At 42.5% G+C, this 25065-nt stretch overlaps 1 protein-coding gene across 1 annotated transcript in view; it reads right to left on the bottom strand.

Moving 5' to 3' along the window:
• The window catches only part of ANKDD1B (ankyrin repeat and death domain containing 1B), a 67374-nt gene that overhangs the window by 16210 nt on the left and 26099 nt on the right, over positions 1-25065 (bottom strand). The window contains exons 6-8 of the mRNA XM_021697693.1: positions 21168-21266; positions 20336-20434; positions 1628-1726 (exon numbers count right to left, since the gene is read on the bottom strand). Coding sequence (XP_021553368.1) covers positions 1628-1726; positions 20336-20434; positions 21168-21266 — 297 coding nt within the window. The remainder of the gene's footprint in view (positions 1-1627; positions 1727-20335; positions 20435-21167; positions 21267-25065) is intronic.

Raw genomic sequence — 25065 nt, 5'->3', positions numbered from 1 at the left:
GCTTCACCACCACCCAGCGGCCACTGGCACATGGAGGCGCTAGAGAAACGTCTCCAGGGGTACTGAAGGCAGCCGAAAAGAAAAAAAGGTGGGGAGAAAGAGGTTAGGTGTGAGAGAGAGTGAGCTGCGGGGCAGTCAGGGTGGAGGGAAGGCAGGGGGTGGCAGGGGGAGGGGGTGCACGTGTGAAAGAGCAGGGCGCTCAGAAGATCCAGGGAGGCCATGCACAGCAGGCGAGCTGAGAGCCAAGGCAGGTGTGTGCGAGGGCAGGTGATGAGGACAGAGCACAGGGTTGGTCAGGGGAAAGAGATATCAATAATAAGCACCAGGTAGGCACATTGAACATATTTTTATAATTCTACTTAATGCATATTCACTTCCCCAACAGTTTATACTCTGTTTTAAACTCTGGGCTAATAGTTTTCATTCACAATAACCCTAGCAGTTAGATCTTCTATTCCCCACTTTATATACGAGGCAAAGAGCCATTCCATAACTTCCACAAGGCCTTGGAGCCAGGAAGTGGCAGAGACAGGATTCGAACCCCTATCCGATAGCTTGACTCTAACACTGGCACGGGGCTCCTTCCCAGGAAACCTACTGGGAAAGAAACCTACGGAAGAGAGATGTACTGAGTGTGCAAGAGCCGCACCAGCACACAGAGGAGGAGGAGAAGAGGGGGGCAGTAGGACTTCACAGCTGCATAGCTCAGGCTGCCACAGGCATGAGCAAGGAAATGGACATGCTGGGACTGGTTGGGGCAGGGTGGGAGGAAGGCTTTCTGTGCAGGCCCCTTCTACTCAGGAAGAATGTTCTCTCTTGAGGCACCAAGCATGAAAAAAGAGAAAGCATCCGTTGGCAGTGTCCTTCCTGCCAGGCAGTGTCCTTCCTGCTGGGGCCACCGGCCTTGCTGGGACCCAACTGCCCCCCTGCGCCCCGAGAAACAGGAAGCGTCTATCCTTGGATAGACCCGGTGAGTTCAGAGCCAATTCCCTAACATCGTTCTCCAAAAACTACCAGACGTGATCAAATCGCATCCCTTCTCTCCAGTTAATATAATAAATAGTAATGGCTAAGCAAGATCAGAGGAAATAACACTCGCACAGGAGAAATGAAAATAGGGTGAAAAATAGAAGAATGTTTTCCATCTAATTCCACCACAGAGGGCCTTTGTTAATGCTACCAAAGCCAACTCAAACTTCAGAAAACCTAAATCAGTAAAAAGGATTGACTTTCAAAAGAAAAACAAGATCACTCAGTAAAGGGGGGAAACATGATCATTCTCCTTCCCATTTATAGCAGTGTCCTTTTTTCCCCAGACTGATAAATTTAATATAAGAATAACAGCATCTCTAGACACCTGAGGAAGTTTTATTGCAGCAAATATCAATATTTAAAACACAAAGAATTCATTTTGTTCCGGAACTTCAATGACTTTCTAAAATTCATCCCTTGGATTTTATTTCTCAAAATTAAGACTCAGTCTCCAAAAGAAGTCAGTCAGCTTTCCCAGAAAGAGTTCCTCCTTTGTGAACACCTCATCCCCGCAAAGTATCTGCGAGGAGCATCTCCCCACACAGCCAGCCTCACGGCACCAGGATCAAAGCCCATGTTACTAGAATAGACTCACTTCTGCGTTCTGGTGCAGATCAACATTCTCACTGAGAAGACAGCTGACAAGGGATGTATGGCCATTCTGGGTTGCCATCTGCAAAGCACTGATGTTGAGCTGCAAGACACAGGTGGAAAGGGCAGGGAGGACCCCCATTACAACCCAGCATTCTTTCTGGTATTCATCACGTGGTAATTAATTAATACAATGAAACAGTAAAACTATTTAAGAAAGAAAATCCAATGTGTTTTTTATTATTTTGAGGGCCTCTTTTTTACTTCCCCTAAGTGTTTCCCATAGGAGTAAGAGTCCTAGGTAACACATGCCTCAGGCAAATATGAGCTAAATCCCTGTTTCCCTTCTCTAAGAAGTACAAAGTGGACAAGGGCTAAGTCTTCTCTCCATACACCCTGAAAAACCCCTCCTTGAACCAAAACGGCTGACTTGGTATTGGTCCCAGGAAATGCCTCAACACCCTCCTGCCCCTGGCCGGCTTACCTGCAGCTCTCCCTTCTGCCAGGTCTGGTTTCAAAGCTTAGCATGACTGCTATCTTTGTGCAGTGTTCCCTGATGGCCCCTTACCCAGCTTCACTGCCTCTCCTTCCCTGTTCTCTGTGCTCAAGTGGCTTCACCTCGTGTCCACGCTAGATGGCAAAATTGCTCTTGATTATCCTGCCAACCTCCAAAAGGTTTTAGCATGGTGCCGTGCAGTAATATAAGGTCAATGGATATTTGCTGACTGATTAATTGTAAGATTGCTACGAAGTGTTTCTAGGTCCACCAAACAAGGTCCTACAGGATGTAACATTTTCCCAAAAATGGCTGCATAAGTAACTGCCATCTCACGTGCCCGTCTGCAATGTGAGCCTTCCACTCCCCCAACACGAGGTCTACCCTTGCATCTGGGCGGACCCTGTGAGTGCTCGGACCAATCAACAGAGTAGGGCAGAAGGGACAGTGTGTCAGTGGCAGGTGTAGCCGCTAACCGGCCGCGGAGCTTCTGCTTTCTGCCTATTAAAAACCAGCTGCGGGGCGCCTGGGTGGCTCAGATGGTTAAGCGTCTGCCTTCAGCTCAGGTCATGATCCCAGGGTCCTGGGATCGAGCCCCGCATCGGGCTCCCTGCTCGGCGGGGAGCCTGCTTCTCCCTCTCCCTCTGCCTCTCTCCCTGCTCATGCACACTCTCTCTCTCTTTGTATCTCTGTGTCTCAAATGAATAAATAAAATCTTTAAAAAAAAAAAAAAAAAACAGCTGCTAGGCTGGGAGGAGACCACACATCAGTGCTGTTCCGCAGCCCGAGCTGAGCTCCCAGCTGACAGCTGCCACCAACTGCTGGTCATGGGAGCGAGCCACCGGTGACGTCCGGCTCACTTACGCTTTCAAATGCCTGAAGTCCTGGCTGACACCTGACTGTGACCACATAACACACCCAGAGTAAGAATCTCTCCGCACAGCCCAAGCCCCAGAGCCGTGAGTGGTAGATAATAGGGTATTGTCGCTCAAGCCACTGCACTTCCAGTAGGTTTCTTACGAAGCAACAGATAAGATGCTACTAAGAACAGTACACACACACTGACCAACTGGACTCTAGCTTGTGCTGCTACTAAATGTCTCTGTGACCCTGTATAAGTGGCCTCTCAAGTACAGGCCTCTTTGTCTTCATCTGTAAAAAAGGACATAACTACCTGTATTAGTTTTTATTGCTGCTAATAACAAATTGCCACAAACTCAGTGGCTCAAACAATACAAATGTATTATGTTACAATTCTGGAAGTCTGAAGTGTGAAATGGGTCTCTCTGGGCTAAAATAAAGGCCTTTCTGGAGGCCCTCAGGAAAATCCACTTCTTTGACTTTTCCAGTTTGTGGAAGCCGCCCACACTCATGGCCCCTCCCTCCAACTTTTTTTTTTTTTTTAAAGACTTTTATTTATTTATTCATGAGAGACAGAGAGAGAGAGAGGCAGAGGGAGAAGCAGGCTCCCAAGGAGCAGAGAGCCCGATGCGGGACTCGATCCCAGGACCCTGGGATCATGACCTGAGCCGAAGGCAGACGCTTAACCATCTGAGCCACCCAAGCGCCCCCTCCCTCCAACTTTTAAGCCAGCTAAGTCCTTCTCACCCTGCATCGCTCTGACCTCCTCACCTGCCTTCCTCTTCTGCTTTAAAACACGTTTGTGATTACACTGGGCCCGCCTGGATAATTGAGGATAATCTCATTTGAAGGTCAGATGATTAGCAACCTTAATTCCACGCACAACCTAAATTCCTCTTTGCCTTGTAACATAACATATTCACAAGTTCCAAGGATTAGGATGTGGACCTCCTTGGGGTGAGGGAGCATTATTCTGTTTACCACACCATCATACCTCTTTTTCTCAAGCCATAGTAATATTGGGAGAATAAACGAGCTAGTAAATATGTACAGTATTCATTTCACACACAAAAAAAACAAACACAAAAACTTGAGCACTTATTATGTGCCAGGCACTATGTTAGATAGTGGGGAAATAGGATGGTGAATAAGATCTCCACTAGTACATTCCAGTAGAGGTGGACAACCAGTAGACCTATAGATTGGCAGACAGATCAATCAATCAGTAGACTGAGAATAGATCTATTTACTAGTTCTAGATGTTATGAGAATAATAACAGCTCGTACTAAGTGCAACAACACAAAGTAAAACAGCAGGACTGGATGACTACTTTCCAGTGAGTGATCAAGAAAATCCTCTAGGATAGGGTAACATTGGGGCTGAGATCAGAATGGTAAGACGTGCCCCCTCCAATGAGAAGATCTGAATCAGAAGCGGCTGAGATCAGAATGGTAAGACATGCCCCCTCCAATGAGATCTGAATCAGAAGCAAGTTTGTGTAGAACCCAAAGCCAGGAGGTAGTAGGAAGAGCTGTGAGACTCTAGCATCTTACCCCGGAGGCACCATCAGCACTGAGTATAGGGCCTACAGACTTTTTAAGAGCCAAAGAAATGTTTAAAACCTTTACCAAAAAAATTATTGATTCCAAGAGACCAAAAGAAAACCGTGAAATTGAAGCGAATAAATATTTAATTGACATATTCATACTTCATTGATTGTTAAATGTAGTAGTCATAAAATATTCATTACATTTGTAAACAATTTGTAGGTTCAATTTTTTCACCTCTTCAAATTCCCAAGTATACACAGAGTTCTTACAAACCAGAGTCAATCATAAATTAAGGGAGTTTATCATAACCAAATAATTATGAAAGCACCAATTAAAAAGCCTTTTAAAATAATTTACAGCAAAAACAATTTTTTAATGTGGAATGTTGGGGCATTTAAATATGTTTGATAAGATGTAAGGGGGTAGGGCCTCCAGAAAGGAGTTGTTAGGGTCTACAAAAGTCTTCACTGGACCAGGGGCACTTAGTACGACCCTCAAGAGAACCTACTGCCCAAACTCTGGGCAGCATAACATCCAGCACAAATGGAGGAAGCCTCTGCTGTCAGCTCAATCCATAATCTCCAATTGCCTTCCCAGAAATGGCTCAATCCTTTACCTCTTCCCCTTAGTCGGGGGTTAGGGCACAAAAGCAATCTCCAGGACAGCAAGACGAATCACTGTCAAGAGGTGAAGCATTTCCAAGATCAAACACAGTAATCACCTACAGATGTAAGAGCAAAATAAGCCTAACGTGTCCCCCCAGTAATTTGTCCGTGCTGCTGGTTTCTTGCTGCACACTGCTCGGGTCCCCCAGGGGGTGAGGCGGAGACAGGTGCGAACAACGAGTGGGGGCTGAAGCTGTTGATCCAGGAAGTGTGTTAATGAACTCAGGGGAAAACTCAAGAAAAATGTAAAAGCTGAAAAATGGACTCAGGACAATTTCCAGGCTGCCTAGATGAGGCCGAGGCTGTAAGGATATGGACAATGTGGAGTCTGCAATCCCAGCTGGGTGGGGAGAATGTGAGCATGTGAAAGCCATCACAAAGCAAAACCTCTCTGGAGGATAACAGAATTAAGTACAGAAGGGAGGGAGGGCACAGAACAATGGAGTCAGCCAAAAGGAGTGAGCCCAATAGGACCCTGATAATGAGGGAGGCTTTTCCAGGGACTCCAACGGGGGCTGAAGACTGAGGGCAGGGAGGCACCTGTGAATGCCTGAAAAACAGCACAGCTCTCCACACTCTGAGAATTTCATGGGCCCCATGAATTCTTAATGTGGTGCTCATTTACTGCACAAATAATGGTGCTCATTTACTGTACAAATAAGTCTGCCACTCCAGGGGGAATCAAGTCATAGTATCTTTATTTTCCACTCTCTCACAGTCTTGTCCATGTGTATATAAATTTCAGATAGTGAAGATGTATGCACAAATACATACTGGGTTTTTTTTTTTGGTGTTCTATCATGAACATTTTTTAAAAAGATTTTATTTATTTATTTGACAGGGAGAGACACAGCGAGAGAGGGAACACGAGCAGGGGGAGTGGGAGAGGGAGAAGCAGGCTTCCCGCTGAGCAGGGGGCCCAATGCAGGGCTCGATCCCAGGACCCCGGGATCATGACCTGAGCCGAAGGCAGACGCTTAATGACTGAGCCACCCAGGCGCCCCATATCATGAACATTTTTTATATTGTAATATATTTAGTATATTTAGTATTTACCATTAATATTTTTAACAGCTACATAACTTTCCAAGAAAAAGGTACACCAAACTTTTATTTGGCTTTCCCCTAGAATTCATAGCATGTATAGGCTGTATCTAATTCTTGGCTATTGGAGGTAACTTTATTATCTATCTTAATGCGTGTAGCTTTTTCCCTTTTTAAGATTATTCCCTTAACAGAATTTTTCAAGCCTGGGTGAAAGGTAAGTGACAAATTGCTTTTTAAAAGCATTGTACAAATGTACACTTCCACCAGCAGAATAAAGAGTATAAAACATTACCAGTTTGGGACTCTAATCTTGATCCGAGTGTTTAACTTTATACCTTTTGAAAAGGCATTGTTTCTACAGACATACCTCCTTTTATTGATTTGCTTTATTGCACTTCACAGATACCACATTTTTTTTTACAAGGTGAAAGCACAAAACTTCAGTGGAGGAAGTAGCTGCAGATGTGGTGGAAATAGTAAGAGAAATAGAAGTGGAGCCTGAAAATGTACTTAATTGCTGCAATCTCGTGATAAAAAAACTAAGAGATGGGGAGTTGCTTCTTACAGATGAGCAAAAAAAGTAGTTTCTTAAGATGGAAGCTACTCCTGGTGAAGATGCTGTGAAGATGTTGAAATGACAACAAAGGATTTAGAATACTGCATAAATTTAGTTGATAGAGCAAGGGCAGGGTTTGAGAGGACTGACTCCAATTTTTAATTAAGTTCCACTGTGGGTAAAATGCCAAACAGCATCCTTGCTACAGAGAAATGGTTCACAAAAAGAAGAGTCAATCACTGCACCAAACTTCACTGTTGTCTCATTTAAGAAACTGCGACAGCTACCTCAACCTTCAGCAACCATCACCCTGATCAGTCAGCAGCCCTCAACACTGAGGACAGACCCTCCCCGCCGTGAAAAGATTATGACTTACTGAGAGCTTAGAGGATGGTGAGCCTTTTTTAGCAATAAAGTATTTTTTAATTAATGTATGTACGTTGTTTTTAGGGGCCTAATGCTATTGCACACTTAACAGACCACAGTAATCTTTTATATGCACTGGGAAACCAAAAAATTCATTTCACTCGCTTTATTGGGATACTTTTTTGCAATGGCCTGGAACCAAACCTGCAATATCTTAAAGGTTTGCCTGTACATTGTGCTGATATGGAGAGAGTTCCAAAACATACTGGCACTTAAAAGAAAAAAGAAACAACAACCCAAGGTGCAGAGCCGCAGATCCATGTGGTGGTGTCAGTACTCACACATGTGCGTGCTTCATCACAGTTTCCATGTAAATGCATGGAAAATTCCTGCAAGATTCAATGAACTATCAATCCCATTAGTTCTGGGGAGGTAAAACCGAGATATGCAGTTGGAATATACCCTTTGGTACTATTCAAATTTTTTGTTACTTTCACTGTAATTTAAAATTACTTCAAAAAATAGAAAAAGAAGGTAAAACCATCTGAAAGGCAAGGCCACCACAAGGGTTAGAATCCTCACCATGGCCACTGATTAGTCAGATAATCCTGAACAAGTTCCTTAACTTTCCTAAATTCCAGTTCCCTCACCAAAAAATGAAGGTAAGTGACACAGGATCTTAGCACCATGCCTAAATACAAAGGCATTCTGTATTTACAAGAAGGCACCATCGTGTCTCCTTCAGGCTCCAGACTGACCACTTGGGCTTTCACACAATAATGTTGGTGTTTTGTTTTGTTCTGTTTTGTTTTGTTTTCCAGCATTTACTATGTGTAAGACAGGCATGTATAGCTGTTAGGGAGAAAACAAGGTAGAATGAGAATGTCTCCATATTTGAGAAGTATCAACTATCTGCTCCTTTTGCCCCTGTTTTCAATTATTGCTTTCAATAGGAAGAATGGCAATGCTTCCAAGGAGAAAATAATTAGGGGAATATCAGAGGTAAATCATTAATTCTTACCTCAAACAAAGCAAATTATAAATATTAATTCGACAAAAGCCTAGTGTGTGGATCAGTTCAGGACCAGATTGCCCAAAGAACATTCTGAGAACCGCGCTCCCCACCCCCACCCCGTGTGAGTGAACATGGCACGGAGCACATACTTTATTTGGAATGTTGACATCGCTGCCCGCTGCCAGAAGCACTTTGCTGCATTCTTCATGACCTCCTTTAACAGCCAGAAAGAATGGTGTTTCTCCATTCTAAAAAAAGGAAAAAAATTAAAATTAATCGCCCTTTGGCAAGGAATGAAATTACTTGAGAAACAGCATGTTTTCTCTCTACCTTTTATGCATTACTCTTAATGGATAGCATTTGTTGAGCATCTATATGCCAACTTACATTGCCAAGACTATATCCCTTGGCAGAGTTAAAAGCACAGCTCTGTGAAGTCAGGATTAATTTTTTTTTAATTTTTTATTGTTATGTTAATCCCCATACATTACATCATTAGTTTTAGATATAGTGTTCCATGATTCGTTGTTTGTGCATAACACCCAGTGCTCCATGCAGAACGTGCCCTCCTCAATACCCATCACCAGGCTAACCCATCCTCCCACGCCCCTCCCCTCTAGAACCCTCAGTTTGTTTCTCAGAGTCCATCATCTCTCATGGTTCGTCTACCCCTCCGATTTCCCCCCCTTCATTCTTCCCCTCCCACTATCTTTTTTTTTTTCCTTAACATATATTGAATTATTTGTTTCAGAGGTACAGATCTGAGATTCAACAGTCTTCCACAATTCACAGCGCTTACCAGAGCACATAACCTCCCCAGTGTCTATCACACAGCCACCGCATCCCTCCCAACCCCCACCACTCCAGCAACCCTCGGTTTGTTTCCTGAGATTAAGAATTCCTCGTATCAGTGAGGTCATATGATACATGTCTTTCTCTGTTTGACTTATTTCGCTCAGCATAACACCCTCCAGTTCCATCCACGTCGTTGCAAATGGCAAGATCTCATTCCTTTTGATGGCTGCATAATATTCCATTGTGTGTGTGTGTGTGTGTATATATATATATATAGATATATAGATATAGATATATATATATATACCACATCTTCTTTATCCATTCATCTGTCGATGGACATCTTGGCTCTTTCCACAGTTTGGCTATTGTGGACATTTCTGCTATAAACATCGGGGTACACGTACCCTTTCAGATCCCTACTTTTGTATCTTCGGGGTAAATACCCAGTAGTGCAATTGCTGGGTTATATGGTAGCTCTATTTTCAACTGTTTGAGGAACCTCCATACTGTTTTCCAGAGTGGCTGCACCAGCTTGCATTCCCACCAACAGTGTAGGAGGGTTCCCCTTTCTCCGCATCCCCGCCAACATCTGTCATTTCCTGACTTGTTAATTTTAGCCATTCTGACTGGTGTGAGGTCGTATCTCATTGAGGTTTTGATTTGGATTTCCCTGATGCCGAGCGATGTTGAGCACTTTTTCATGTGTCTGTTGGCCATTTGGATGTCTTCTTTGGAAAAACGTCTGTTCATGTCTTCTGCCCATTTCTTGATTGTATTCTTTGTTCTTTGGGTGTTAAGTTTGATAAGTTCTTTATAGATTTTGGATACTAGCCCTTTATCTGATATGTCATTTGCAAATATCTTCTCCTATTCTGTCGGTTGTCTTTTGGTTTTGTTGACTGTTTCTTTGCTTTGCAAAAGCTTTTTATCTTGATGAAGTCCCAATAGTTCATTTTTGCCCTTGCTTCCCTTGCCTTTGGGGATGTTTCTAGGAAGAAGTTGCTGCAGCTGAGGTTGAAAAGGTTGCTGCCTGTGTTCTCCTTTAGGATTTTGATGGACTCCTGTCTCACATTGAGGTCTTTCAACCATTTGGAGTCTATTTTTGTGTGTGGTGTAAGGAAATGGTCCAGTTTCATTCTTCTGCATGTGGCTGTCCAATTTTCCCAACACCATTTGTTGAAGAGACTGTCTTTTTTCCATTGGACATTCTTTCCTGCCTTGTCAAATATTAGTTGACCATAGAGTTGAGGGTCCATTTCTGGGCTCTCTATTCTGTTCCACTGATCTGTGTGTCTGTTTTTGTGCTTTGTAATAGAGCTGGAAGTCCGGAATTGTGATGCCGCCAGCTTTGCTTTTCTTTTTCAACATTCCTCTGGCTATTTGGGGTCTTTTCTGGTTCCATACAACTTTTAGGATTATTTGTTCCATTTCTTTGAAAAAAGTGGATGGTATTTTGATGGGGATTGCATTGAATGTGTAGATTGGGTATTTTGATGGGGATTGCATTGAATGTGTAGATTGCTCTAGGTAGCATTGACATCTTCACAATATTTGTTCTTCCAATCCATGAGCATGGAACGTTTTTCCATTTCTTTGTGTTTTCCTCAATTTCTTTCATGAGTATTTTATAGTTTTCTGAGTACAGATCCTTTGTCTCTTTGGTTAGATTTATTCCTAGGTATCTTATGGTTTTGGGTGCAATTGTAAATGGGATCGACTCCTTAATTTCTCTTTCTTCTGTCTTGTTGTTGGTGTATAGGAATGCCACTGACTTCTGTGCATTGATTATATATCTTGCCACATTACTGAATTCCTGTATGAGCTCTAGCAGTTTTGGGGTGGAGTCTTTGGGGTTTTCCACATAAAGTATCATCATCTGCAAAGAGTGAGAGTTTGACTTCTTCTTTGCCAATTTGGATGCCTTTTATTTCTTTTTGCTGTCTGATTGCTGTGGCTAGGACTTCTAATACTATGTTGAATAGCAGTGGTGATAGAGGACATCCCTGCCACGTTCCTGACCTTAGGGGGAAAACTCAGTTTTTCCCCATTGAGAATGATATTCACTGTAGGTTTTTCATAGATGGCTTTTATGATATTGAGGTATGTACCCTCGATCCCTATACTCTGAAGAGTTTTGATCAAGAAAGGATGCTGTACTTTGTCAAATGCTTTTTCTGCATCTATTGAGAGGATCATTGATTCTTGTTCTTTCTTTTGTTAATGTATTGTATCATGTTGATTGATTTGCGGATGTTGAACCAACATTGCAGCCCAGGGATAAATCCCATTTGGTCCTGGTGAATAATCCTTTTAATGTACTGTTGGATCCTATTGGCTAGTATTTTGGTGAGAATTTTTGCATCCATGTTCATCAGGGATATTGGTCTGTAGTTCTCCTTTTTAATGGGGTCTTTGTCTGGTTTTGGGATCAAGGTAATGGTGGCCTCATAAAATGAGTTTGGAAGTTTTCCTTCCATTTCTATTTTTTAGAACAGTTTCAGAAGAATAGGTATTAATTCTTCTTTAAATGTTTGGTAGAATTCCCCTGGGAAGCCATTTGGCCCCGGGCTTTTGTTTTTTGGGAGATTTTTGATGACTGCTTCAATTTCCTTAGTGGTTATAGGTCTGTTCAGGTTTTCTATTTCTTCCTGGTTCAGTTTTGGTAGTTGATACATCTCTAGAAATGCATCCATTTCTTCCAGGTTATCTAATTTGCTGGCATAGAGTTGCTCATAATATGTTCTTAGAATTGTTTGTATTTCTTTGGTGTTGGTTGTGATCTCTCCTCTTTCATTCATGATTTTGTTGATGTGGGTCATTTCTCTTTTCTTTTTGATAAGTCTGGCCAGGGGTTTATCAATCTTGTTAATTCTTTCAAAGAACCAGCTCCTAGTTTCGTTGATCTGTTCTACTGTTCTTTTGGTTTCTATTTCATTGATTTCTGCTCTGATCTTTATTATTTCTCTTCTCCTGCTGGGTTTAGGCTTTATTTGCTGTTCTCTCTCCAGCTCCTTTAGGTGTAGGGTTAGGTTGTGTACTTGAGACCTTTCTTGTTTCTGGAGAAAGGCTTGTATTGCTATATACTTTCCTCTTAGGACTGCCTTTGCTGCATCCCAAAGATTTTGAATAGTTGTGTTTTCATTTTCATTGGTTTCCATGAATTTTTTAAATTCTTCTTTAATTTCCTGGTTGACCCATTCTTTAGTAGGATGCTCTTTAGCCTCCATGTATTTGAGTTCTTTCCGACTTTCCTCTTGTGATTGAGTTCTAGTTTCAAAGCATTGTGGTCTGAAAATAGGCAGGGAATGATCCCAATCTTTTGGTACTGGTTGAGACCTGATTCATGACCTAGGATGTGATCGATTCTGGATAATGTTCCATGGGCACTAGAGAAGAATGTGTATTCTGTTGCTTTGGGATGGAATGTTCTGAATATATCTGTGAAGTCCATTTGGTCCAGTGTGTCATTTAAAGTCTTTATTTCCTTGTTGATCTTTTGCTTAGACAATCTGTCCATTTCAGTGAGGGGGGTGTTAAAGTCCCCCACTATTATTGTATTGTTGTTGATGTGTTTCTTTGCTTTTGTTATTAATTGCCTTATATAATTGGCTGCTCCCATGTTAGGGGCATAGATATTTACAATTGTTAGATCTTTTCGTTGGATAGACCCTTTAAGTAGGATATAGTGTCCTTCCTCATCTTTTATTAGTCTTTGGTTTAAAATCTAATTTGTCTGATATAAGGATTGCCACCCCAGCTTTCTTTTGGTGTCCATTAGCATGGTACATGGTTTTCCACCCCCTCACTTTCAATCTGGGGGTGTCTTTGGGTCTAAAATGAGTCTCTTGCAGATAGCATATCGATGGGTCTTGTTTTTTAATCCAATCTGATAGCCTGTGTCTTTTGATTGGGGCATTTAGCCCATTTACATTCAGGGTAACTATTGAAAGATAGGAATTTAGTGCCATTGTATTGCCTGTAGGTGACGGTTACTGTATATTGTCTGTGTTCCTTTCTGTCTATGTTGCTTTTAGGCTCTCTCTTTGCTTAGAGGACCTCTCTCAAGATTTCTTGTAGGGCTGGTTTCGTGTTTGCAAATTCCTTTAGTTTTTGTTTGTCCTGGAAGCTTTTTATCTCTCCTTCTATTTTCAATGACAGCCTAGCTGGATATAGTATTCTTGGCTGCATATTTTTCTCATTTGGTGCTCTGAATATATCCTGCCAGTCCTTTCTGGCCTGCCAGGTCTCTGTGGATAGGTCTGTTGCCAATCTAATGTTTCTACCATTGTAGGTTACAGATCTCTTCTCCCGAGCTGCTTTCAGGATTTTCTCTTTGTCTCTGAGATTCGTAAGTTTTACTATTAGATGTCGGAGTGTTGACCTATTTTTATTGATTTTGAGAGGGGTTCTCTGTGCCTCCTGGATTTTGATGCCTGTTTCCTTCCCCAAATTAGGGAAGTTCTCTGCTATAATTTGCTCCATTATATCTTCTGCCCCTCTCTCTCTTTCGTCTTCTTCTGGGATCCCAATTATTCTAATGTTGTTTCGTCTTATGGTATCGCTTATCTCTCGAATTCTGCCCTCGTGATCCAGTAGTTGTTTATCTCTCTTTTTCTCAGCTTCTTTATTTTCCATCATTTGGTCTTCTATATCACTGATTCTCTCTTCTGCCTCATTTATCCTAGCAGTTAGCGCCCCCATATTTGATTGCACCTCATTAATAGCCTTTTTGATTTCTACTTGGTTAGATTTTAGTTCTTTTACTTCTCCAGAAAGGGTTTCTCTAATAACTTCCATGCTTTTTTCAAGCCCAGCTAGTATCTTTAAAGTGATGATTCTGAACTCTAGATCTGACATCGTACTAATGTCCGTATTGAGTAGGTCCCTGGCAGTCGGTACTACCTCTTGTTCTTTTTGTTGAGGTGATTTTTTCCGTCTTGTCATTTTGTCCAGAGGAGAATAGATTAATGAGAGAACAAAATGCTAACAGGGTAACAACGTTCCCAGAAAATATACTCTAAACAAATCAGAAAAGACCTGAAGCAGTGGGAAAAGAAAGGGAAAGAGAGAAAAAAGAAAAAGATAAAGATAAAAACAAACAAAAATAGAACAAAACAAAAAAAAAACAGAATGTGATGAAATATGATCAGGCTGGTATATAGATCAGTGCCACACACTAGATTTTGGGTGTATTTTGGTCTGTTAGAAGAAAGTGCCTCCCAAAATTTTAAAGAAAGAAAAACTTATATATGTACAAAAATAAGGGTTGATATGATGAAGGGATGAAATATGACTGTAAAGATGGAAATTATAAAAAATTTTATAAAAGGATTGATAAGAAGTTGTTTGAAAAAAGAAAGAAGAGGATTTTAAAAAAAAAGGGAGAGAATGTGATCAGGCAGGGGAGTAGAAAAAAACCATACACTAGAGATTTAGGGTATATTTTGATCTGTTAGAAGAAACTATCTCAAAATTTTAAAGAGAGAACAACTTATATATATATGCCAAAAATACGGGTAACTACTATGAAGGGATAGAATATGACTCTAAAAATGAAAAATAAAAAATTTTTTTTTTAAAAAGGGATTGATAAGATGTTGGTTGAAAAAGGGAAAAAGAAAAATTCAAAAAAAAAAAGACAGTTAAAAAAAATTAACTTTGAAAGACTAAAGAATCATGGTAAAAAAGCTATGAATTCTATGTGCATTATTCCCCTAGCCTGGAGTTCTGCTGTTCTCATTGATCGGTAAACTTGGTCTTGGCTGGCTGTTCTCACTATCTTCTGGGGGAGGGGCCTGTTGCCGTGGTTCCCAAAAGTCTTTGCCGGAGCCGGAATTGCCCCGCCCTTGCCCGGTCCGGGCTAAGTAATCTGCTCGGGTTTGCTCTCCAGAGCTTTTGTTCCCTGCGAGCTTTCCGTACAGCTTTGGAGGCGGAGAGTGAAAATGGCGGCCTCCCAATCTCCGCCCAGAGGAGCTGAGAACACGGGGCCCCGCTCCTCAGTGCGCCCCCAGAGAAAAGCAGTCTCACTCCCATCTCCCCGGTCTCCGACCACACTCTGTGCTCACCCGGCCTGTGACCGAGCGTTTCTATCTCTGGCACCCGGCCCCGTGTGGAGTCTCCAAACCCAGCAGATCCCTGCGGTGCGCTCCTGCGCTGCTCCTCCCAGGGGAGGAAGGGGAGTCTCCCTGGATCTGCCACTTGTTGGGTCTCTGCTGGAGGAGCAGGGGCCCGACTGTGCCGCGGATCACGGTTTATGGCAACCCCAAGCTGACAGCCCGCGCCTCGGCTCGTCTCTGCAGCCAGCTTCCCTGCTCCGATACCTGGGAGCTCTGCCGCACTCAGGCACCCCTGGTCTTTCTGTGTCCCCGAGGGTCCTGAGACCACACTGTCCCGGAGGGTTCCACCCCCCGCTTAGCCACCGGAGTGACGTCCCTCAGCAGAGCCGACTTCTAAAAGTTCCAATTGTGTGCTCCCTGGCTCTATCACTTGCCAAAAGTGGCCGACGGAGGCCCCTCCCCCGCCGTCTATCCTCCCGAATATCGCCTCGGATTCACTTCTCCGCACGTCCTACCTTCCAGAAAGTGGTCGCTTTTCTGTTCAGAGAGTTGTTGCTCTTCTTTTCTTCGATCTCCTGTTGAGTTCGTAGGTGTTCAGATTGGTTTGACCCCTATCCAGCTGAATTCCTGAGAGGAGACGAAATCCAGGTCTCCTACTCCTCCGCCATCTTGCTCCGCCCCCTCCGAGGTCAGGATTAATATTAAGCCATTTTACAGAAAAGGAAACTAAGCCTTAGCTGAAAAGTGACAAGACTAGTACACAAATTCAGCTGTTTGGCTCCAAAGCCTGCACCCTTACCTATCCTGTTATGCTGCCTCCTTTCAAGCTTTCCATCCACCATTTATACCCTTAATCTTTATTAATTTATCTAGCAAACATTTATTAGACACTTACTGCCTGTCCAGTGAAGGCATTGTGATTGGAAAGATGAAACAAACCCTGCCCACAATAAGGGAACAGCCTAGTAAGTAAGATAATCATGGAAATACAAATTACAATGCAGTGTGAAACTTATCAAAATAGATATATAGACACAAATGGTGCACATTTGTACCAAGTACAGCTTTAATGTTTAAAACTGATTTAAATTGTTGTGTGTCCTTTAAAAAAAACAAACAGTAATACTCTTTCTCAGTAATTAGGTTTCCTGAAACTCATTATGATAAATGTTAGTAGGACAAAGTGAGAGCTTAGTTTAGGCGAAAATACAGAAAGAAAAGAAGGAACTGGTATCACACAATATATGGATATTTCCCCCTCCTCATGAAGATTCTTTCCTAAAAATACTGGGAAGAAATGCAGAATTCCTTCCCATTCCTTAACCATTTCCCCCCTTGGGCAGTATTCTGCTTAACAAATGCATTAGTTTAAATTCAGAAGGCTTTACTCGTAGCTAATTAGATATGAACAATCCTGTCAAAAGGGATGCAGGAGCATGGAACTAATGTCCCCATCTCAAAGGGATGGAAAAATTGTATCCATGCTGCTTTACCTGAGTGCCTGGGCCTGCCATCTGTTACGAAGGAATTTCTCCCCATAATAGGCCTTCTCATTTTCCAGGAAAAGAGATGCCAAATGGCAAACCACAGTGGGGAAAAGCATTAGCAAAAAAATGTGAAGGAAAGAATTCACATCTTTAATATATCAGGAGTCTAATACACATTCATACTTTTGACCCAACAATCTTACTTCTAAGAATATACCCAAAGGAAATAGTGAGGAATTCAAACTACAGTTTTTATACAAAGAGGTTTGTAACAGCATTACTTTTAAGAAAAGGAAAATGACGGGGCGCCTGGGTGGCTCAGATGGTTAAGCGTCTGCCTTCAGCTCAGGTCATGATCCCAGGGTCCTGGGATCGAGCCTCACATCGGGCTCCTGGCTCAGCGGGGAGCCTGCTTCTCCCTCTCCCTCTGCCTCTCTCCCTGCTCATGCTCTCTCTCTCCCTCTCTGTATCTCTGTGTGTCAAATGAATAAATAAAATCTTTAAAAAAAAAAAAAAAAAAAAGAAAAGGAAAATGAAATAAAGAAAACGTCCAAGAGCTGAGGAAGAGTCAAATGAACTCTGGGCAGCTAATAAAAATATATATGCAGGGCGCCTGGGTGGCTCAGTTGGTTAAGCGACTGCCTTCAGCTCAGGTCATGATCCTGGAGTCCCGGGATCGAGTCCCGCATCGGGCTCCCTGCTAGGCAGGGAGTCTGCTTCTCCCTCTGACCCTCCCCCCTCTAATGTGCTCTCTCTCTCCTCTCATCCTCTCTCTCAAATAAATAAATAAAATCTTAAAAAAAAAAAAATATATATATATATATATGCATAGGAACACAAAGAAAATGGAAGGAAAATATTTCCAACATCTCTAAAGTAATCATTTCAGTGTGAAGAAAATAGAAGAACTACTATTTATATTTATTTTTATCTTAAATTTTTAACTATATTTCTGGTTTATGTTTTGTAGTATATTAATTTAATTATAAATGTATGTGACAGATGCACACCCAAACTTTCCTTACTGATAAGAGTTTGCTACCAAGCCTCTTTAGAGACAACTCCTCTAGAGTATATTCATAGGGGTCACTCCAACTGGTCCAGCAACAGCTTACAACAGGAAACACAGGCAGCCGAGGACTGTATGAATATTAGGGGCCTTATCCAAAAGGCTAATATTATCACTGGTCATTATTTTGTGCAGATTAAACCTATGATAATCTGCAATGACAGTTAGTTGGACTTTATGAGCTCTCTCCAATGTGCCCTAACTCAAAAATAGCTAAAAGGTGGATGAAGTCCAAGTGCACACATTCCAGTGGTAAAGTATTAGAACAGGGCAAACATGATTAAGACTTTTAATTAAATCCTGTGACTACAGGGGGCATCTGGGTGACTCAGTTGGTTAAGCATCTGCCTTCAGCTTGGGTCATGATCCTAGCGTCCTGGGATCGAGTCCCGCATCAGGCTCCCTGTTCAGCTGGGGGTCTGCTTCTCCTTCCCTTTCTGCTTTACGCTCCCCCTGCTTGTGCTCTCTCTCTCTGTCAAATAAATAAAATCTTAAAAAAAAAAAAGTCCTGTGGCTATGATCTCTATATTGGTTTGTGAAGGCCAATCACACCTAAGATTTACCCTAGGTGATTCATGTTTTGTTTTGTTTTGTTTTTAGTTTCTCACACATCATTCATAACTTTTATTCAAGAGGATCAAATTCCCGGGATCTTCTTTAAATAAGTTAAACCAATTAAACCTGATCATCATTATGCCAGACAGTCAGAAAAGACTGAACACACACAAAAGTAAACAAATGAAGGCTCTATTTTTGTCCGTGATCCTCAAGTGAAAGCTTGGCTTAACTCCCCTCCAGAAACTTGAAGAGAATAAAATGAGGATAATGGCAGTATATACCACGGGTACGAACTCATACACTGCACCCAGACCACACCAATGATAACAGATGCCAACTGTTGCACACTTACCATGTGCCAGGCTCTATTCCTGGTGCTGTGTGTGTGCCATCGCCTTCCCATTTAAACCTCACTATGGCCTTAGGGGGCTATTTCACAGAAGAGGAAACTGAGGCTAAGAGGGGCTAAGGACTAAGCCCAAGATCACCTACCTAGAAAACTGATGGAGCCAAGACCTGACCCACACAGTCAGAGCCCTGCTTTTAATCTCTGGGTGCGCAAGTCCAGGGATGCAAGGGACTAGCCTGGTGGGCTTCTCTGGTCCAAAGGGAACACCGACTTGGCCCAGGCATCATGGAGGCTCACTTTCACACCCTTCCATTTGCATTATGTTGCCCACAGTTGCTACTTTTATGGTCATAAGCCACCAATTCTAAGTACCACCCTATTTTAACGTATCTGGGATCAGGATGCATCTCCCAATCTCAGGCAACCAGATAGTAGATGTGATATTGTTATACTGCTTGTAGTGTGCATTAAATCAGAATGGGTGTCAGCTTAGAAGAAAATCTCAGAAACCCTAGTGGGGTACCCTTTAAAGAAATGTTGCATCGCAAGCACCTCTGAAGGCAAAAAGGACAGTATTTTGTTTGGAAAAGCAAAGACTTCGAGACTCTGAGTAAGAAAGTGATTTAGAAGAATCAAGCTCAGTGTGAAGTTCGGGAACCAACTTATCTTGCTTATTTGTTCCTTAAATGTGTCTAATAAAAAATCTAAGATAAAATTCTAAAAAAACTCTTTCAAGAAGTATAAACTATTCTAAGGGACAAAAAAAGCTTGTGTGTGTCATGGTTTAAGCGGCAGCATTATTTTTTCTTAGTGTCATATAAAATAATGATATACCTTACAATCACTGGTGCCTTAAATTAAATGATTATCTTCTTACAATATAGCTCAGAGAGGTACCAGGAGCTCTTTCCAAAGAGCCCGTGTAGAATTCATTGACCCAAAGGTTAAAAGTGACTATCAAGAGCAGATGACTCGCAAATCTGCCTCCACAGCCACAGCTCCTCCACCTAAGCCTGCGCCCAGTTTCCATCCCCCTAAAGCCCACTGAACCCCAGAGAGTTTCTGTCTGCCCACTGCTCCCACCTGAACGTACCTGCACCCTGCAGGTGCCTCAGAGTAAAGTCCTCCAAAATCCTTATTACTGATCTCAATCTCTGCTCAGGGGCAGGCACTCCCCCTTCCCAGTAGTCCAAACCGGCGAATTGGGCATCAAAAATTCTTCCCTCTCTCTAACCCTAGTCACAAATCCTATGGCCTCTGCCTCCTCCTATTCCTTCATCCTATTTGCTCCCTGTGAGTGTCCTGGTGGCAGGCTTTCTCCATAGCTCTTGATTTAGCAATTTCCAGTATCACCTGACCGGGTGTCCCCACCTCCAGGCTCTCCAGGCACCAAGCGCCTCTTCAAACCACTGTGACAGTCACAGGCCTATGCCCAAAATGGAGTCCATCTCTCTTTGCTGCTTAAAACCCTGCAAGGTCTACAAATCAAAGCCAAGCCGCCCTCCCCCTGGTGAGCACAGCCCTTTTTAATCTCTGCCTTGGCCCTCTCAGCTCCCACCTTTTTTCATGCCCTTCTTGGCCTGTAGGCTTCTAGAATAAGAATACATACTCTACCTAGCATAAATTACATATTAAATATTTTTGAGGGAATGGGTGAATAAATGAATGGGTTAACAAATTACTTGCTGGGATACTTTAAAGAAAAAAGAATGGATTTTTTAGCATGACATTTTACACTCTGTAGCACTAACATCTTTGTTTTCCTCCCATGAAAGCCAATCCTCCCACCCTTCCACTTGTGAGTCTTGTGCTTACCTATAATGAGCAACTTCACATACCTCATCGATCTCATTTATTTCTTGCCATTGGGTTAGCAGCACCTGGACCGCAGGACTGTGACCATGCTTTGCTGCAAGATGCAGAGCAGCATTCCCCTCCTGCAACAGAGACAAACTCATGATAGAGTCCGCTGCACTGAGCAACATGCCCCTCCAACAGGGCTGAAATGGGGCTTCTGAGAGGTTTCATTTTGATTAAAGCTGTAGTCCAGAGTGTGGGCCACATTATCCAGTTTCAAGTGAAATTTACAATTTTTTAAAGTTTCAAATGAAAAGACATAGTTATTTGAACCAGAAGGGAAACACCATCCATGCTCCTTGTTCTACCTTTGCTGCTAATTTGCTAACAAAAAGTGAAACAATTTAGAAGCAATCCCATATGACCTATGTGAAGGTAAACTGGTGAAAGATTTCTGGGAGATAGTTTAGCAATGTATACCAAATGATTTAATGTGCAAAACTTTTGGACGCACAATTCCATGTGTATGTATGAATTCCTCTTAAGAAAATAATCAAAGATGTGCAGAAAGATACGGGTGCCCATTAGGGTTTCCCTCCCCAGTCTCCAGCAGACCTCAGGGGAGGAAAAGAGGAAACTGGAGTTAACAGCGGAAAAATCCATGTAGTCTATTGACTTCACAAACATTTATGGAATGAAAATTAGCAATCTGGATGTTCCACTGCAAAAGTAGGTTCATTTTATCTGGATATTCCATACTCTGACTGTAGTAACAACTGAACATTCCTGACCAAAATGACATCACCAAATCTATATACCAGGTGTCACTCCCCTTTCTCTTGTTCTCAGCAAAGAAATAAGAGTCCAACTCACCTTGTCCTTTTCTGAAGTGCGTAGATTAAGGAAGATAAGTTTTTCTATCATTTCAGTGTGGCCCCTCTCGGCTGCCCAAAGAAATGGTCTTCTTCCTTTCTGAAAATCAATCACAAAACTCCAGTGTTTATTACACATTTATTGGACAAGCAAGACAACTGACAAGATGGACAGCAGTTTGATGGTTACAAGGAGACCAAGACGGTGCTTCTGGTCATGGCGTGTAGGCCCTTCCCAGGCGATAACAATCTCTGTAAGTCCCAACCAGATCCAGTTCTGAGTTGCTGCCCAAAACTGTGGGAACTCCCCATCAGCACAGAATCATTTTTATGGGGGCAGAAAAGTACTGTTCAGAAGTGTTCCTCCCAAGCACATGGGGAAGTGCCAACTCACAGCCAGACAACAAGATTCATTTTCAAATGTAGGATTTCTACCAACTTTCCAAAATGTTTATTGAATAGTTCTATCACTCAACTATTTATTGAGAAGCTATTAGGTGTCAGATCCTGTCTCAGGTACCTGCACATCACACATCAAGCCTTGCTTTACTGATAAAAATGTTTGAAGCAGAAATTCTCCAGGACTTAACATTTAGATGGCTCAATCAGACATGGAATTTTATCTACTGCTTCTTTTTAGGCCTTCCTTGCTTGCTCATGTATTTATCTCCAACGTTCACCAAAAATCAACAGGAATACTCTTGAGAACAGGTCTATATGAACTGGAATGGAAAAATTAGGCAACATCCAGAGTACATAACTTAAGAAGGATGTTTAGGTATGATTTGTTGGGGAGAAAAGTTCAAATGTAGAATTTTCTGACTGTGGTAATTTCTTAAATTTTTCACACTACTCCATTTGCAATAGCCAAAATGTCATCAAGAAAGTGAAAGACCCACAGAAGACTTAATTTTCAAACTCAAGATATTTTTTTAAAAGATGTTATTTATTTAATCTGAGCGAGAAAGTGCTCGCACACACCCAAGCAGGGGGAGAGGCAGAGGGGGAGGGAGAGGGAGAGACAAACTCAAGCAGACTCTGTGCTGAGCATGGAGCCCTACTCAAGGCTCAAGGCGGGGCTCAATGTGGGGCTGTCTCACAACCCTGACATCATGACCTGAGCCAAAACCAAGAGTCAGACATTTAACCAAATGAGCCACAAGGCGCCCCTCTAACTCCAGATATTTAAAAGAAGAAAAAGGAAGTTGTGGTGGAAAGATGGAGGCAGAAGTATTTTCTTCAATTAAACACTCACAAATTGGCTTGGTGTGTTATTAACCAAAAGCTTAGCAAGATGTTTGAAACGTGGAAAACAAGATACAAGCCTCTCTATAAGAAGGTTCCTAAATCTGAGATTTGTTATCTGATCTGCTAATGCAGGGTAATGAAAAGATCATGGAGACTGTTAACTTGAGACAAACAGCACATGATTCCCCATTAACTGGTAAAAAAAAGAAGGATAAGGAAGGAAAATGCTGAAATAATAATGGCAAAAAAAAAAAAATGTCTACAAGGATCAGCCCTATGGAACTCTGTATTCACACATTTATGGAAGCTGGAGTAACAAAGTAGTACAAAAAATGTTCCTAATTCATTATTCTTGAGCCAGACATGTTTGCCAATGAGGCCTACATCCCCAACCTTCAACCCTGGAAGGCTTGGCTCTCATCATCATTCTCATGAATTCACTAAGGAAGTGCAAAGAGAAGACACGGATTGCTTGGGCCCCCAATTTTCTGATTTTCTGCAAGTTATTAGACACCTAATTGAAAAACAGAATTTAGGGGCGCCTGGGTGGCTCAGTTGGTTAAGCAACTGCCTTCGGCTCAGGTCGTGATCCTGGAGTCCCGGGATCGAGTCCCACATCGGGCTCCCTGCTCAGCAGGGGGTCTGCTTCTCCCTCTGACCCTCTTCCCTCTCGTGCTCTCTCTCATTCTCTCTCTCTCAAATAAATAAATAAAATCTTTTAAAAAAAAAAGAAAGAAAGAAAGAAAGAAAGAAAAACAGAATTTAGTCTTGATCCCTGAACAACACTGTGGAAATGACAGACCAAAAATTATTGTGTCTGGCTTACACAAATATCTGCAAACGGTGACAATGGATAAAGGTTTATATAAAAAAAAAAATCACAAAAAAGGATGTGTGAGAGATATGATTATATACTACATGAAAACATTTAGTCACACACCCTTATAAATTATTTACTTATTTGTTCCACAATTATTGAGCATCCGTGAATATGCCAGATGTTGTGCTCAGCAACAAGAAGCTCTGAGGCCAACAGGGAAGATGGACACATGAGCAAGTAATTATAATGAAATGCAGTAAGGGAGAGCTGGTGATATGTGGGGGTACATAACTCAGTATGAGTGTGTGTTTGTGGGTGGGGAGGCAAGTGACAAGAAATGGTGGAAGAAGGCCTTTTAAATTCGCTAATGCACTGGAACGGGAGACAAGAGCACTGGTGGTGACATTTTCCACTGGGAGCCTGTGCCCTGTTTTTACAGAACTGTTAATCACAGGCTCCTGCTTCTTCCACAATCTATCCCTTGGTCACATCGTTTGGCTCAGGGATGGTCACATGCCAAGCTACGCCAATCAGAGTCAACTATGGGATATTTTTCTGGCACATTCTGTTTGTATCTAGAGTAATCGGCTAAGCCGTCATCAGCCCTCTTTGTCACCTGACAAGAAGAACCCACCTAAGAATGAAGCCAGCACAGTGGCAAGTACAGATGAAAAATGCAAAACGAGACAAGAGCCCTGCTGATATCCTGGGCGCTGCTGGATTCAGACATACCTGAAGTTACCTGTGCATGAAGTGTTTGAGTGAGTCAATCAATTCCTTTTTTTTTTAAGATAGATTTATTTATTTGACAGAGAGAGAGGGAGAGATAGTGAGAGCAGGAACACAAGCAGGGGGAGCGGGAGAGGTAGAAGCAGGCTTCCCGCGGAGCAGGGAGCCCGATGCGGGGCTCGATCCCAGGACTCGGGGATCATGACCTGAGCCGAAAGCAGACGCTTAACGACTGAGCCACCCAGGCGCCCCTCTTTTTCTTTAAGTAGCTGGAGTTGAGCTTCTGTCACCTTTCACTGGCAGGGCTTCCTTAAACCAACCACCCTATCTCAAAGAATTATCAGTGACTTCAGCGCCCACCAGAGGGTCTCCTTGGCTTCCGCTAAACATTTCAGAATCACAGAATCACCACAGGCCACACCTGACACCAGTCTACTCTGAAGATATAAGACACAAACCAGAGCTTGCCAATGTCAGCTGTCCCTCCTCAAACCATGTCCCACACAGCTGTCCAGGAGCTGTTGGCTTTTACCCCCCAGAGGACAGCTCAGTTGCAAGGTGACAAGTCCACCCTGGGCAGGTGTTGGAGCCACCCTGGCTTAGAAGGCTGGTGCCCCACTGGAACAAATATCACTTGTAACAACTCCTCAAGCATAGCTTCAGGTCCTCACAAGGGACATGCCCAGGTAGTTATAAGAGTCACTACCTACAGAGAAGCCCAAAGTACGGCATCCTCCTCTAGTGTTTAGAGGTCATCTGTAGTTCCAAGTCCAAATGCAATTTGCTAATTAGGGGTCATTTTTATCACAAGCAATGCTTATCTTGTTTACAGTGACACAGAGCCAGAAAGCTAACCGAAGTTTAAATTCTCATGCAGAAGCAAAAGGGGTTTTGTTAGCCCTTTACCCACAGAGACCATAAATAATACATGAGGGTGTTGTGTCCTAGAGTAGACATCTGCTGCTTTGTCTCTATGTTTCTTTCTTCTAGTAACAGCAGCTTCATTTTCCTTTAGAGAACTTCCCCAATTATATGCACATATACTCTGCCATTTACCCTTTCCCTCTGCCCCTCCCCCCACTCATGCACACATGTGTGCTCT

The sequence above is a fragment of the Neomonachus schauinslandi genome, chromosome 7 (assembly GCF_002201575.2).
Source record: "Neomonachus schauinslandi chromosome 7, ASM220157v2, whole genome shotgun sequence".
In the NCBI taxonomy this organism is placed as follows: Eukaryota; Metazoa; Chordata; class Mammalia; order Carnivora; family Phocidae; genus Neomonachus; species Neomonachus schauinslandi.
This window is presented reverse-complemented; position numbering and strand designations above follow the sequence as displayed.